At 44.2% G+C, this 14,917-nt stretch overlaps 1 protein-coding gene across 1 annotated transcript in view; it reads right to left on the bottom strand.

Moving 5' to 3' along the window:
• The window catches only part of LOC143289053 (acyl-coenzyme A thioesterase 10, mitochondrial-like), a 48,732-nt gene extending 35,364 nt beyond the window's left edge, over window positions 1–13,368 (bottom strand). Inside the window, exons 1-2 of the mRNA XM_076597864.1 lie at window positions 13,175–13,368; window positions 6,252–6,337 (exon numbers count right to left, since the gene is read on the bottom strand). Of these exons, the coding sequence (XP_076453979.1) occupies window positions 6,252–6,298 (47 nt within the window). The 5' untranslated portion in view covers window positions 6,299–6,337; window positions 13,175–13,368. The remainder of the gene's footprint in view (window positions 1–6,251; window positions 6,338–13,174) is intronic.
• Between the last annotated feature and the right edge of the window lie 1,549 nt (window positions 13,369–14,917).

Here is a 14,917-nt window from a genome sequence, read left to right as displayed (position 1 = left end):
TTTATCACAGGGAACTGATCCGACATGTTAGTATTTTCCTGAGACTGAAAACATCCTGGTTTCTGAACAGGCAGGCTTTCGTCAGTTTCACAGCACAGAGGACCAAGCTACCTACCTCGCACAAGAAATAGAAGATGCGTTCCAGGAGCAGAAGGTAGTTCTTGCTGCCTGGATTGATCTGCAAAAGGCCTTTGATAAAGTCTGGACTGACGGCCTCCTCGTGAAGCTGCAGAGATGTGGGGTCGCAGGGAACATGCTGCGCTGGATCAGATCCTATCTCCACAACCGCAGGGCAAGGGTCACAGTTGACGGACACAAAGGCAAGAAAGTACTGCTGCGACACGGAGTTCCACAGGGAGGAGTCCTCTCCCCTTCCCTCTTCTTGATCTTCATCAATGACCTCATTGAAACACTTCCCAAAGGTATCCATGCTGCACTCTACGCTGATGACCTAGTGATGTGGTGTAAGGAGGAACATGCCACTACCGCCACCTACAGAATGCAGCTAGCAGCAGACCGCTTAGCAGCATGGGCAGAGGAGTGGTGTGTAGCCATCAACAAAGAAAAGTCCTCTACAACACTCTTCACACTGTCACCAAAACAAAAACCAGGAACCATCAAACTGGACGACACACCCCTGAGAAGTGACGAGGAGGCTACCTATCTTGGTGTCACCTTCGACAAGAGACAAACCTGGAAGCCACACATCAAACGTGCTGAAGCAAAAGCCAGACGCAAGTTGGCCATCATGCGAAAGCTAGCCGGAACCAGCTGGGGAGCAAACGAAACGATACTCAAGCGCGTCTACCAGGGAACCGCCAGGCCCCACCTTGAGTACGGCTCAACAGCCTGGTCTACTGCAGCGAAGACCCACCAGCAGTCTCTGGATAGGGTCCAAAATCAAGCCCTACGGATCATCACCGGATCCATGCGATCCACACCAATCAAGGCCATGGAGGAGGTTACTGCCATACAACCCCTTGCACAAAGGAGAGACGCCAAAATCATGGTCCAAGCAGAAAAGTTCCAGTGCCTGCCTGATCATCCGATGAAGAAGAGGATGAACGGACTGACAAAGAACCGCCTCAAGCGCAGTAGCTTTATCCATGAAAGCAAGAGACTTGCCAGGGCGCACTGGGATGGTGTGCCTCCATCGACGCTTCCACTGAGTCCCAACGACCTGCCGCAGCCATGGAATGAAGACTCCACAAGTTTTCATATCTCAACATCAGTCCCTCAGGTCGCTCCAGGAGATTCTCAGGATGACACGGCCAAACACACTCTGACACAAGCCATGATTGCTGAAAGGTACCCTGAAGAATCCTGGATTCACGTGTACACAGATGGCTCTGCAACCAACGCTGTTGCTGACGGAGGAGCAGGAGTGTACATGAAGTCTCCTGAGCACCACACATCCACAGCAAGGATACCCACAGGAAAGTACAGTTCAAACTACGCAGCTGAGGTTCAGGCGCTCAGGCAGGCCGCTTCAATGGTTCACGACTCGGAGAGCGAATGCCCACAAGTTGTCTTTCTGACAGATGCGTTGTCTGTCCTGGAAGCCCTTGCAAGAGATAAACTTCCTCGTCTTAAGGAGAAACTACAAGAAGTTGCCCAGCAACGACGAGCAGTCCTGCAATGGGTTCCAGCCCACTGCGGAATTCCAGGCAACGAAATTGCGGACCAGCTCGCCAAACTCGGAGCGAAAGAAAGACAACCAAACAACAGTGTTAGCTTCGCTGAAAAGAAGACCCTTGTGAAGGCAGCACTGCGACCACAAGCCACAAGGGATGCATATCACGAGCTTGAACGCTGGCAGCAGGTAGCAATTATGCACCTACGCACAGGACACTGCCGCCTCAACGCGCACATGTTCAAGAAGCTGAAGCTGGCACCATCACCGACCTGTCCCTGTGGCCTTGAAGACCAAACACCAGAACATGTTCTGCAGACTTGTCCCCTCCACCAGGGACTGAGAGACACCGTGTGGCCAGAAGCGACCCCACTACGCACCAAGCTCTACGGCTGCAGACAAGACCTGGAAGCCACGACGACATTTGTCTCGCAGGCCAGCCTGACTCTGTGACAAGTGCGACCGAAAAGAAGAAGAAGAAAGTATTTTCCTGTACTCTCGCTTGCATGCCATCGTGGAAAGACACAATCAGCTGGATTAGGCTCTCTGGGCAGCCGAACTTTAAGAGGATCTTCCACAAACTATGGCGGTTCACCGTGTCAAAGGCCTTAGTCAGGTCTACAAAGACCATGTGGAGCTCCTTGTTCTGCTCACGGCACTTCTCTTGCATCTGGCGTACAGCAAACACCATGTCACGTGTTCCCCTGCCTGAGCGGAAGCCGCGCTGTGCTTCAGGGATGACTGTGTTGGAGACATGGTCAACCAGTCTGTTCAGTATGATGCGGGCGAAGATCTTGCTGGTGATGCAGAGGAGAGAGATTCCACAGTGGTTGTCGCAGGATGTTTTGTCTCCCTTCCGTTTGTAAATGTGGACAATAGCAGCATCCTTGAAATCCTGGGGGAGGAAACCTTTCCCAACGGCTGTGAAGGCGGAAGAGGATGACCAAAGGGCAGGGGGAGCTCTTATCCTTGGCAGGATATTGATACAACAGGATCAAGATCCACAACAAAATTGATCAAAACTATATTTCTTTTAATGTTAAATTCCTTTATCCAAATAAAATAAAATAAAATAAATAAATAAATAAAATTAAATTAAAGCCCCTTACCACCAAATGTGTACTTTGTTACATTTATATTTTTTACATCTTTTTCTTTATATAAATTTCTGTAGTATGATAGCAATGAAAGTTGGAGGATGATAATAAACCATTTTTGGAAAGATGTATTTCGCAGTTATTCATAATTTTTCAACACTATGGATGTACATGATGAACAAGATATTTTGATGGAACCATTTAAAAAAAAAAAAAAAAAAAATTCAAGATTGATGGACAAGTTTTGTACTTCAAAGAATGGGTTAGAAATTATATCTTTTATGTAAAAAAAAAAAAAACTTGTTAAAGAAAATGGAAGATTAAAAATTTTTTTTTTTCATGAATTTCTAGATATAATAAATAACCCAGTTCCATACATGGAATACTTTGGTTGTGTAAACATTGTTTTGAAAATCCATTCGAGTTTGGTTGTGTAAACATTGTTTTGAAAATCAACTCGAATGGAAGAACTTTTTTTTAAATACAAGAAATATCCAAGAAACAGAATCAAAATAATTCCAATTTAAAATGAATAATCATGTCCTTGTGATAAATTCTATGCTGATGAATATTGGAGTGTTAGCAAATAATATATATATATTTTTTTAATGAAAAAGACACAGTCCTGCATTATCTATGGAAATGTAATCCAGTACAGTTATTTTGAACAGAGTTTGTATGATACATAAAAGAAAAATGTCCAAATTGTGACAGACTTCTCAACACCACGTGTTGGTACTATTTGTATACGACAAAAAAACCAAAAACTGATGGTTGCTTCTCACATGTTTTAATTTTATTGACAGCCACACTTTAAATACACAACTGTAGAATTAATAAAGTAAAACCAACATTACAAATATTCATGAAAGATCTTAAAAAAGGCATATGAAATTGACAAGTACGTTTTCAAAACATCTATGCAATATAACAAATTTGTGCAGAAATGGACACCATACATACACATCGTACAAGATTAAGATCTGCATCATACAGAATCAAGGTGTGAATGAATAATCACTGATATGTTACTGTAAACTAAGCATTAAATTTCATGAGTGAAAGAATACCCATTTTTCTGACTATGCTTGGATTTTAGCCAAGTATTGTAATATAACATGGAATCAATGTGTGAACGAATAATTGCTGTTCTGCCTATATCATTTTGATGTAAACTGGGCACAGTAAAACCAACGGAATCAACGTGTGAACGGATATTGCAAATTCTGCTGTTACTACAATTTCATTATAACTGGACATAATATCAATGTTTGAATGAATATTTACACCCTTATTAATCTTGATGTGGAACGATTGATGTTCAGAACAATTACTGTTGTAACCTCCCAGTGTATAATATACTTTTATCTGTAAACCTTTGTCTGAATAAAAACATTTTGGAAAAAAAGTGTCATAAAGTGTCTCTCTTTCTCTCTGTGTCTCTCTTTTCTCTCTCTCTCCTTTTCCTCAAGTATGCATGCCGATGTGCCTATGTGCACATTTGAAAAAGGGGGAGAAGGGAGCATGGAGGGGGTGGAGTGGTGGTCAGGAAAATCACTAATGGACATTAGCGACTTAGCATCATTGTACATGCCATTCCCAACTGCGCAACAGAATTTTGACAGTGTAAACAGAAATCCACTACTTCCAAAGGCAAATATCATAAACAAAGGTAAAGATGTACTAACAGGTGATATCAATGACACACACCAACCATATTCTGATCTCAAGGCCTGACTAAGCGAGTTGGGTTACGCTGCTGGTCAGGCATCTGCTTGGCAGATGTGGTGTAGCATATATGGATTTGTCCGAACGCAGTGACGCCTCCTTGAGCTACTGAAACTGAAACTGATGCATTAAGGGTAGAGCAATGAACACAAATCATATTATCATCAACCATAATAGCATATTGTAATAATCATTACAAAAACAACATCAAAATTTCATAATTCAGGAGTATAATATGGTGCACATCATTTATTTTGTTCAAGCAATTCCAGCATTAACTTGCACAAACCTCATGAGAGATCAACATGGTGGGGGAGGAGGGGGTGATGTTGAATAGGATGTGGGGGGAACAGCTGGGAAAAGAGATGATGGGGGTGGAAGTCATGCCTTTTTCTTTCTCTGTCTCTCTGTGTGTCTCTTTCTGGGTTTGTTTTTGTTTGTTTTGTTTTTTAATAACTGTGCACACCTGTATCACATGTATTGTGATTTCTGAGTACATAGTATGTAATTGATATTGGTTAAACAGACCAAGCAACTTGTACAAAATAAAAGACTGCACACATACACATAAACACACACATCTTCATACATATATGTAGACACTTATACATAGTGATACACATACATATGCATACATATACACACACAGACACACATGCACCATTACAAGTTTGCATCCCTATAAATACATACACTGATACATATTTCTCTGGCACTGAGTAAGTTATACCTTTCCAATCACAATTTTCACCACTCAACAACTGATAATTGATCAAATCATCAAATCAATGTATACACTATCACTGCAGCAAGCTGACATAATACTACATATTTGTTAAAGCGCATGCCAGTCATCGTCAAAGCATACCTGGCAAAGTGTGTGGAAAAGGTGAGTGATATGTGTTAAACACAACTGTGTCTGCTCGCATGTATTTGTTCTTCCAATGTTTGTTTTGTTCTGTCCATCCCCTTTTCTTTATTTTTTTTATTTTTTTTTTTAAAGAAAACTTTAATTTCCTGATAATTATATACCTTTCATACTCCTTTCTGTATCAATCTACAATAGACTATTAATATACATATGCTTGCACCCATAAGCAAGGTAAAATTTCTTGTTTCCAATCCATGACATCTAGGAATTTGAACAGCTATGTGCTGAACCTGCAAAATTAATGGAAGACTTCTTTGCCAATGAAAAAAAAATTATGGCTTTTGATTTAGTGTGACAGCACCTTATGATCTTCTGGGTATGTCTTATTTTTTGTTAAGGAACCTACTCAGAACAATGTTCTTTAAGCAAAGGCACAAATTCAAGCAAAATGTAGCCAAAGCTACACTGGTCCATTCAGAAACTGGAAGTCTCTTATTCTTGGGGACAAGGTTGTTATACAGACTTACTTAATTTACACACATGAGCTAAAAAAGGAATTATGTTTTCTGACTCTGACAAACAGATGGAGGACTCTGTTCCATTAATTAAAACAGCTACCACAGGGAAGTACAGTGCAGTGTCTGTCTGCAACCAATGCAAGAGACAGGCCACTTCATCCTCTTGGGACCTACCTACAAGCCCAGCTTCCGGCTGAAGAGAAAGTCTCCGACACATGCAACATGTCAAACATGCAATATGTCAGTCTTAAAAGTTGTTTTTTGCTTGTGTTGAGGGGTTCACTGACAGTTAAAGATTTCAAACCCTTTTTCAATAAATACTATCCTTTTTATTCTTCAGATGTGACTGGTTCAAACATTGTACAGCTTACAATTCAGTAAATTTCACCGCAAGTTCTACTTACCAGTAAAGTGCAGCATTGGCCCATGCTAATTCGAAAGCTTGTCTCATCAGAAATCCTCCAAATATCTTGTTATAAATATTTCTTTCCTGAAAAGAAGAAAATTCCAAATAAATGAAATGAAAATACTGAGTGTAAACAGCATTTTAAACATAATATTTTTTAACTTGCACCCCACAGCAGAAAATAAACAAATATAAGCAACACACTAAAACTGGAAAGTCGGAATTTATCATTTTTGACATTTATATACTTCTTGCCTTGCCATGACTTGGTCTCTTAGCTCTGTGGAGAACCGTCGTGGTACCACAATGTTGACTCGTGCACTCGCTTTCTACATTTTGGAGATCATGTGTGAGTGATTGTATCTCAGCAAATGTTAGCCCTGTCCATTCTTCAATAATGTCAGACCATTTTTTCCTTTATCTGCCTCTTCTTCACTTCCCCTCAACCATTCCTTGGAGGATGACTTTGGCTAGGCTGTTTGATCTTGTGGTATGACCATACCATTTCGTTTCCATTTCTTCGCCATGGTCCGTAGGTTGTCATGTGGCCCTATATGGTGAGTGATAGTCTGACAACATTGCTCGTTGGTGATGTGTTCCAGATATGAGATGCCCAAGATCTTTCGATAGCATCTCAATTTCCAAACTTAGATTTTCTTATGCAGTTCTGCCGTGTGAGTCCATGTCTCACAAGCATACAAAAATATGGAAAGTACCAATGCAAGCATGAGTCTGATCTTGTGACTGATGGCGATTCTGCTGTCTTTCCATATGGGCTTCAGTCTTGCCAATGCCACAGCTGTTTGAGCAGCTCTTGAAAGAATTTCTGGTTTGGAACCCTGGTCACTGATTATGGCACCCAGATGTCTGAAATGTTGGACAGTCTCAAGTTTCTGTCCGTGAACCTTTATGTCCACTGTGATGGTGGTGTTGCTACAGGACATCAGCCTGGTCTTCTCAGCACTTGCCTTCATCCCATATTTTGCTGAGGCCTCATCAAGCTTTTTTACTACGGTGGCACGTTCTTCTTCTCCACCTGCACGAGCTGTCAATGTCATCTGCAAACCTGAGGTTGGTTATGATCTTCCCCCCAATGTACTTTCAGAAAGTGTAAAAATCACAGATTAAATTACAAAAAACAGAATTGATCTATCTATCTTTTTTCCCCATATTTTTTCAAAGTTGGTGTGCCCGAAAAGAACAAATGGAGAAATTGGCTCATGACAAAAACATACATTTGCCTGCTTGTAACTTTAGAACAATAATTATCTGGAACATGTATTGGTGTCAAAAGATACAGAATTAAGTAACAATAAATTTCTATAAAAAAAAAAAAAGAATGGGAAAAATTCATATTTTGTCTCTGTACTTGAATGAAGTCAAGAACGGCAAGTGGAGGAGTGACGTCATACCACAAGAGAGCAGAGTCAACAGTGACAGTGAATATTCAAATGGGAGACAAACGTTGCATTTTTTAACAAAAGTTTTTTCCTGCAATGCTGATGAATCTTTTGAACTTCAGCTTTAGATCCCAGATCAAAATAACCTTTACTAACTACAGCCATTAAGTGTACTGCCACATCATTGACTGATGTAATTTCAGAAAAACCTTGAGTCAAATGCACTGAACATTGCAATTTAAGTGACAAATGTGTGCTGCAGTACCAACAGTGCATGTACCTAAAAGAATTAAAAATACTGCAGTTACAGGCAGTTTTATGCTAAAATACTTAACAACAGCAAAGATAACACTTCAAAGATATGAAATGCGTAAAAATCTTGATTTTCATTATTTTGACTCTTATGATGCGCTTTTGTGCAAAGCTAAGAATAGCTGGCTGCAGCTTTAGCGGGGTTTTTATGTGCTGCATCACATATGGTTACAAAGATTCTAAAAAAAAGGGAAAAAAAAGAACCACCTTGTTAAAGCTGGGTATGCTACCATTCACAAGTGTTCATCTGTGTCCCAGCATCTTCTTCGGGCGTACTCTGTGACAATCATTTCTACACTATCCTCATAATCAGGCGATGAGCTAGGAATAAACCAGAACCTCCTTCAGGTGTGCTCCGTGACAATCATTTCTATACTATCCTCATATCATGTGATGGAGCAATAAACTGAATTATCACCACTGTTCAAGGGTGGGTCTTTGTGCATAAACCCTCTAGCTTCTCTTCCCTTTGCACTGTTATGGAGACCAATGAGGTCCAATGCTCCTGGATTCCATGTTCAGAAACATTTCTGTCTCAGCAGTGCAGTTTTTGTGTCACATTCATTAATGGACCCATGCCAGATAAAAGAACACTCTTCAACTACAAAGCTCTGATTCTGCTGTTCTCTCTCTCTCTCTCTCAAACACTCAAATTGGGCATCAAATATTCAATGTAAATTATACCAATATGGTTTTGGATATGTATGGATGAATCAAGGTGTCCAGGAAATTAAACAGTTTCTCACTGAATTTGAAGAAAGATTGATTGTTTGCAGGTGGCAGGAATGGAACTCATATGGAAGACATCGACCGGTTTGAAATGTACAAAACATTCTGTACTACTCATGAAGTGAAAATGTACTTGCAAATTAGCTTAGACAAACATTTAAAATTCATAATGGCAAGATTTAGATTAGGTATTTCAGAAATTGCTCAACATTATTATCGTTATAGAAAGCATACTGTGGTTGAGTTGAATTGCCCTCTGTGTAGAAGTGGTGTTGAAGATGAGTTGCACTTTATTTTATGTTGTACTGCATTAAGTAAATTAAGAGAACAGTATATTCCACTAAAGTATTTTAAGTTTCCAAATCAGTTTAGGCTAAGTCTGTTGATGGCATCTAATAAAGAAAGCACTGTAAAGAATTTGTCCATTTACTTACATAAGGCATTTAAGTTAAGATCAATTATGATATCATAATTCCTTTGATGATTGTTTCGCCTGTGCACTTGCATGTTTAATAATGTTGTATACCCCTTTATGAGGGGCAATGGCCTATATGAATAAATCATCCAAATCCGAATCTCTCAAACACTCTCTCTCTCTCTTATCTGTCTGTCTGTCTCTCTCACAAGCATAACACTGGATACAGTTACTTTTCACTGGGACCAGACTACCAGTTTGGTAGTGGGATACCATCCTAACCCATTGGCACACAGGTGGTGGAAAGTGACATGACCTTCAGATATGGGGGACAGCTGTAAGCCAGGCTTGCCTAAAGAAATAAGCAGCTCTGGACAAAGTTGTGATGTTCCTACCAGGATGGAGTGGATCAGCAGGTGAGTCCATCATGCAACTATGTGCAGCGTTAAAAGTGAGACCCTCAGGAAACAATCCACCTTGTGCTCCTATGATATGTCTTTGGATCAGGAGCTAAGTTGAAGACAGTGTTGCTGGGCCAGACAACATGCTCTAACAAACCATAGCAGCACAACATTTAAAGCTCATGTGACACTTGGATAAAATGGAATGGAAGAGACTTGTGAAACACGGTTAGCAGACGCCAGAAATTCAGCACCAAGGGGCAGTTACTCTTGCTATCGGAAGAGGGGTGCTGCAAACAACTCACTGGTGTTTTGGTCACCCTGCAGCATCGGCAAACCTGTGCTGTGTGCACTTGACCTTTGAGGAGAAAGCATCTTACACCACGCAAGCTCTGAGAAGATACCCAGCCACGACTTCCCGCCAATACCGGACGACTGACCCGACGACGGCGGTAGCCATCTTGGATTTGACACCCATACTGTATCACCTGAGGGGAAAACCACCTCTGGAAGAAGGGAAACTCTTCTTGGCATCACCTGAGGCCAAATACTATTGGGTGAACAAGATGTTTCAACTGCAAAATGAAGTGCTGTTCCATCAGTGTACAGACTCAGCAGACCTGGAGTTGGTGGTACCCAAGGGACTCCAAGAGAAGGTGATTCAGTATCACCATGACCTACCTTCCGCCGCTCATCAGGAAGTAGCTAGAACCAAAGCCAAAATAAAAGAGAAATTCTTCTGGGTGCATCTGTCCCGAGATGTTGAGAATTATGTCTTGTCATGCGACATTTACAGCCACAAGAAGAACAAACGGTATGGCAGAGTTCCCCTGACTGAGTACCATGCAGGCGCACCAATGGAGAGGGTACACATTGACTTCATCGGACCACTCCCTAGAACACCCAGAGGGAATGAGTACTGCCTGATGATGGTCGATCAATTCACTAAGTGGGTTGAATGTGTTCCCCTACCCTCTCAGAAGGCGGAAGTGACTCGAAGACCGCTATTGACATATTCTTTTCCAGTTTTGGCTGCCCATTTCTTGGACCAGGGCCGGATCTTCAAGAGCAAACTGTTTGAAGCGCTCTGCCATGCACTACAAATCCATAAGGCATGAACAACACCATATCGACCTTCTTCCAATGGACAGGTAGAGCGCTACAACAGGAGACTCTTGGATGCCATCCAGTGTTTCATCGGGAAGTCCCAGAACAAATGGGATGAACACCTCCAGCAGATTGTGGGAGCCATGAGGGCGTCGGTGAGCAGATCGACGGGCCTAACCCCCAATAAAATGATGCTGGGCCGAGAAGTCAACATACCAGGACAGCTGATGTTTCCTGTGCCAGGGCAGACCTATGAAGACCAGGACGAGTATGTGTCAGAGCTGGTCAAAACCCTGCAACAAGCCCATGCTGTCGCCAGGCAAACACTGAGCATGTCCCAGAAAGTCATGAAGCGGAATTATGATCTTAAGATTCTCTTGAGACCATACACTGAAGGAGACGTTTACCTGTTAGACACGGCAGTCCCAAAGGGTAAGTGCAGGAAACTCTGCTCTCCATGGAAAGGACCTGGGGTGATAGTAAAGAAGCTATCAGCATACCTGTACAGGGTTAAGCTGCGTAATGCTGTCTTTGTTACTGACCATGATCGTATGGCTCCTTGCAGAGACAGGAAGACGCCAGTATGGATTACACAGCACCAGCGGAGAGCAGATGACCCACTGGAACAGATGGATGACAGTAATCAGGCCTATTGTTTGTGCAGGAGACCCTGGGAAGGCAGATTTATGATCCAGTGTGATTACTGCCAAGAATGGTACCATGGGTCCTGTGTTAACATCACAGCGACAAACACACTTGACATTGATAAATACAAGTGTGAGTCTTGTGTGCGCCCAAGGCACTGATATCTCTGTCTGTTCCAGGTACATGATGGAAGATGCCAGCAAGAAGTCTCAGCAACCCTCAACCAAGGGGGACCTCCCCAAGTCTGCCGAGAACTTCGTCAGAGACCTCTGGCTGGACACCTCCAAGAAAAACGAGGAGAGGCTAGAGACACTCTTGTAAAAGGTGAGCGAGGTAAAGTCACAAAGCTCGTCTGAGTCTGCTGAACTTAATAAGTGGCTGGACAGGGCGGCCAAAACTATGCATGATCTCAAACTTCATTCCCCAGATTGGATTGAGCAGCATATTGCCCCACTGCCCAAGCAACACCACAGGAAGCCGGCCAAGCTGTATGACCCAGACAGAGCATGGCGTGACATTCAGCTGGATACTCAGCCATGGCTAGCACCAGGTTATGGGGTGGAAACAGAGGCAGCTGAAGGTTCTGGGGAGCTCTCGGAGAGTCCAATGGAGGCTGACGTCAAAATGCTGGATTCCAGTGTTTTGATGTCCCCCAACTCGTCAGGAGACGATACCCACCAGCCGTCGGGATCTGTGACTAAACAGCCAGATCCCCGGCTCCCAGAAACCATTTGTGAGCTTTCTGCTGTACCCCCACTATCGGCTGCTGGCCCGCTGCTGTCCCCAAAAGCTCTGCTCATGTCTTCCATCACAGCATCTGGAGCCGAGAGCTCTGGCGTTCATGTCCCCCATACCAAGAAAAAGGAAATTAAACGTCGGAGGGGAAGGACACGCAGTCAAAGAAAGAGGGCAAGGCAAGGGTCCTCTGGGTTCTGTGAGGAGTCAGCTGGGACTGGCCGCCCCCAAACAGGGGTGCCGACTCGCCCTGCCCCTGGGTCTCATGACTTGGGAGCATGGGCGCACGCATCGGACGGTTACAGTTGGCCGACGCTAGTGTTTTGGCTCCAGGCACAGAAGAACACACCACCTGAGGCCCCTGTAATACCATCAGTACAGGGGACCTCAAAAAGCCGCAGGAGACACTGGCAGAGATGCCATGAGGGTGTCAAGAGACTGCAGCACGGGCCCCAGACACCAACACCTAGTCTGGAAACTTCCAGTCGCCAGTCTCCACCATGGCGTCAGGTCTGCATGTAGTAGCTCAAGGCCAAGCTTCATCTCCAGTGGCAACCATGGAATATGGGACCGGTTGCTGGGTTCCAGGCTGTGAGGTGGAGGTTAGTAGCCTCAAAAACCATGCGATGGAGCAGCATAAGCCCAGTGTCTTCAGAGAACATCTTGACCCGACTCTGCCTTTAGTCCTGGAGTTGAGAAGGATGCTTTAGCACAGGTTGTGATGTGGCTGTCATTTAACTGGGGAATGACTCTCCCTGAACTAGCGCAGTTCATGGGGTGGCAGGGCCGGCTGATGGATGCTGGTAATAGCATCACAGAGTCAGCGGGCCGCAATCACCGCCTTGCACACTTTTTGGGTAGCCTACCCCTGAGGTGTGCAGCCTACATCCGCTGACCTCGGCATCGGCCCTCCTCCACTGGAAAGCTGCTCTCCTAATGGCCTCCAGGTTGTACACGGCGTACACGTTATGCTGACCCGACGGCTCAACTGGAGGGGAGAGACGACGCCAGACCCCGGGCCTTCAACACACACTTCCATCTGGACAGTGTCATTGGCAAAATGCAGCTTGCGGCTGGCTCTAGCCTGACTGCAGTGCTGAACGCCACGTTTGTCTCGGCTGGGAAAGAGGTCCAGCTAGTTGGATCTTGTGCCTCCTTCTGTGATCCCAGAACTTACCTCACATCACAGGAGTTAGAGGCCTTCCCAGCTGCAATGGAGGTTGCTGTCGGGCTCCATCCCCGGCATTGTGCAGCACCACCTCGACGCGGGCAGAGCATAGTGCCAGATCAGCTGCGGGAGTTGGTTCGGTCCCCCCGAGTGAAAGCTTTTGGGGAGGTGGGCCTGGACCACTCTCTGCCATCACAAACCTGGCACTGGCAGATGAGCGCATTGGAGGAGCTGTTAGGGTTCGTTGAGGCCCGACATGTCCTCATCCTTCACTGCCGCGGTATGCCTGAGGACAAGGGTACCGAGGCATCACGGGAAGCCGATGGTGACGTATAGTGGCGCATGTGTGTGACTTACTTGACGACAGTTTTGGCGCCAAATCGCAGTGTCGTCAATGCACTGGTTTGGCAAGTATCGCATTTCCATATAAGAAACAGCTGATTCACTAGCTTTGTCTCACATACCAGTGAACAGAGCATGAGTCTGGGAAGTTATTACATAAAATGTGGAGTGATGGCCTAGAGGTAATGTGTCCGCCTAGGAAGCGAGAGAATCTGAGAGTGCTGGTTCGAATCACGGCTCAGCCGCCAATATTTTCTCCCCCTCCACCAGACCTTGAGTGGTGGTCTGGACGCTAGTCATTTGGATGAGACGATAAACCGAGGTCCCGTGTGCATCATGCACTTAACGCACGTAAAAGAACCCACAGCAACAAAAGGGTTGTTCCTGGCAAAATTCTGTAAAAAAATCCACTTCGATAGGAAAAACAAATAAAACTGCATGCAGGAAAAAATACAAAAAAATGGGTGGCGCTGTAGTGTAGCGACATGCTCTCCCTGGGGACAGCAGCCCGAATTTCACACAGAGAAATCTGTTGTGATAAAAAAAATAAATAAATAAATAAACAAAAAACAACAACAAATATTTCGGCTGGTTTCAAGGCTATTTTTGTCCAGGCATTGACTGACAAAATCGATCAAGGTTAGATCCATTATTTAAATTGGTGGATCTAATTCCGACCAGTTCAGATGTGACATGGACTTTGTGCGTGTGCGTATGTATGTGTGTGTGTGTGTCCCCTTTCTTGGCCATATACATATATATATGTATGTATGTATGTATATATATGTGTATGTGTGTGTATATATATATATATATATATATATATAGATACATGTATGGGGGTTTAGGGGGTGCACGGGAGGGGTAGTACCTCTAGAGGGGGGGCTTGTCACGCTCTTCCGGGAGTGGTTCGTCCTCTATTGGTCCCCACCAGCACCCAGCTCTCACCTATGGGTCCTAGAAGCTGCTAGCATGTGGCAGCGCCCAACCCCTGGGCAACGGCTTTGACAGGTTGGCTAAACTAGGCGAGGGTAGCCGATGGGTCTCAAACCCTCGGTGAGTTAGGGCTTGTCTACCTAAGCATGTGAAGACTGAATCCGGCAGACTCTGCGGAAGAAACCTTCATTTTTCAACGGAGAGGAAGGCGGTTGCAGCAGAGCACTGTGGAGTGCTGAGGGCAGGATGAGGCACATGGGACATCCTGGTCATCCACTGCATCCGTTTCCATCTCCAGTCGTCTTGACCTCGTCTTGCCACTGGATACAGATGGTCTCGGACAAGAAAGTGAGGTTGACGGTGCGCAACTCCTCCTCACTATAAACAAAGTCATCGCGCAAGTCATCAGTCATCCTTCATCCCATACCATCATTTTCCCCAAGCCCTGTGGCGACAGGCGAGCGACGAAGCGAC

The sequence above is a fragment of the Babylonia areolata genome, chromosome 13 (genome assembly GCF_041734735.1).
Source record: "Babylonia areolata isolate BAREFJ2019XMU chromosome 13, ASM4173473v1, whole genome shotgun sequence".
NCBI classification, from domain to species: Eukaryota; Metazoa; Mollusca; class Gastropoda; order Neogastropoda; family Buccinidae; genus Babylonia; species Babylonia areolata.
Note: the sequence above shows the minus strand (reverse complement) of the source record. Positions and strands in the feature narration are given on the sequence as shown.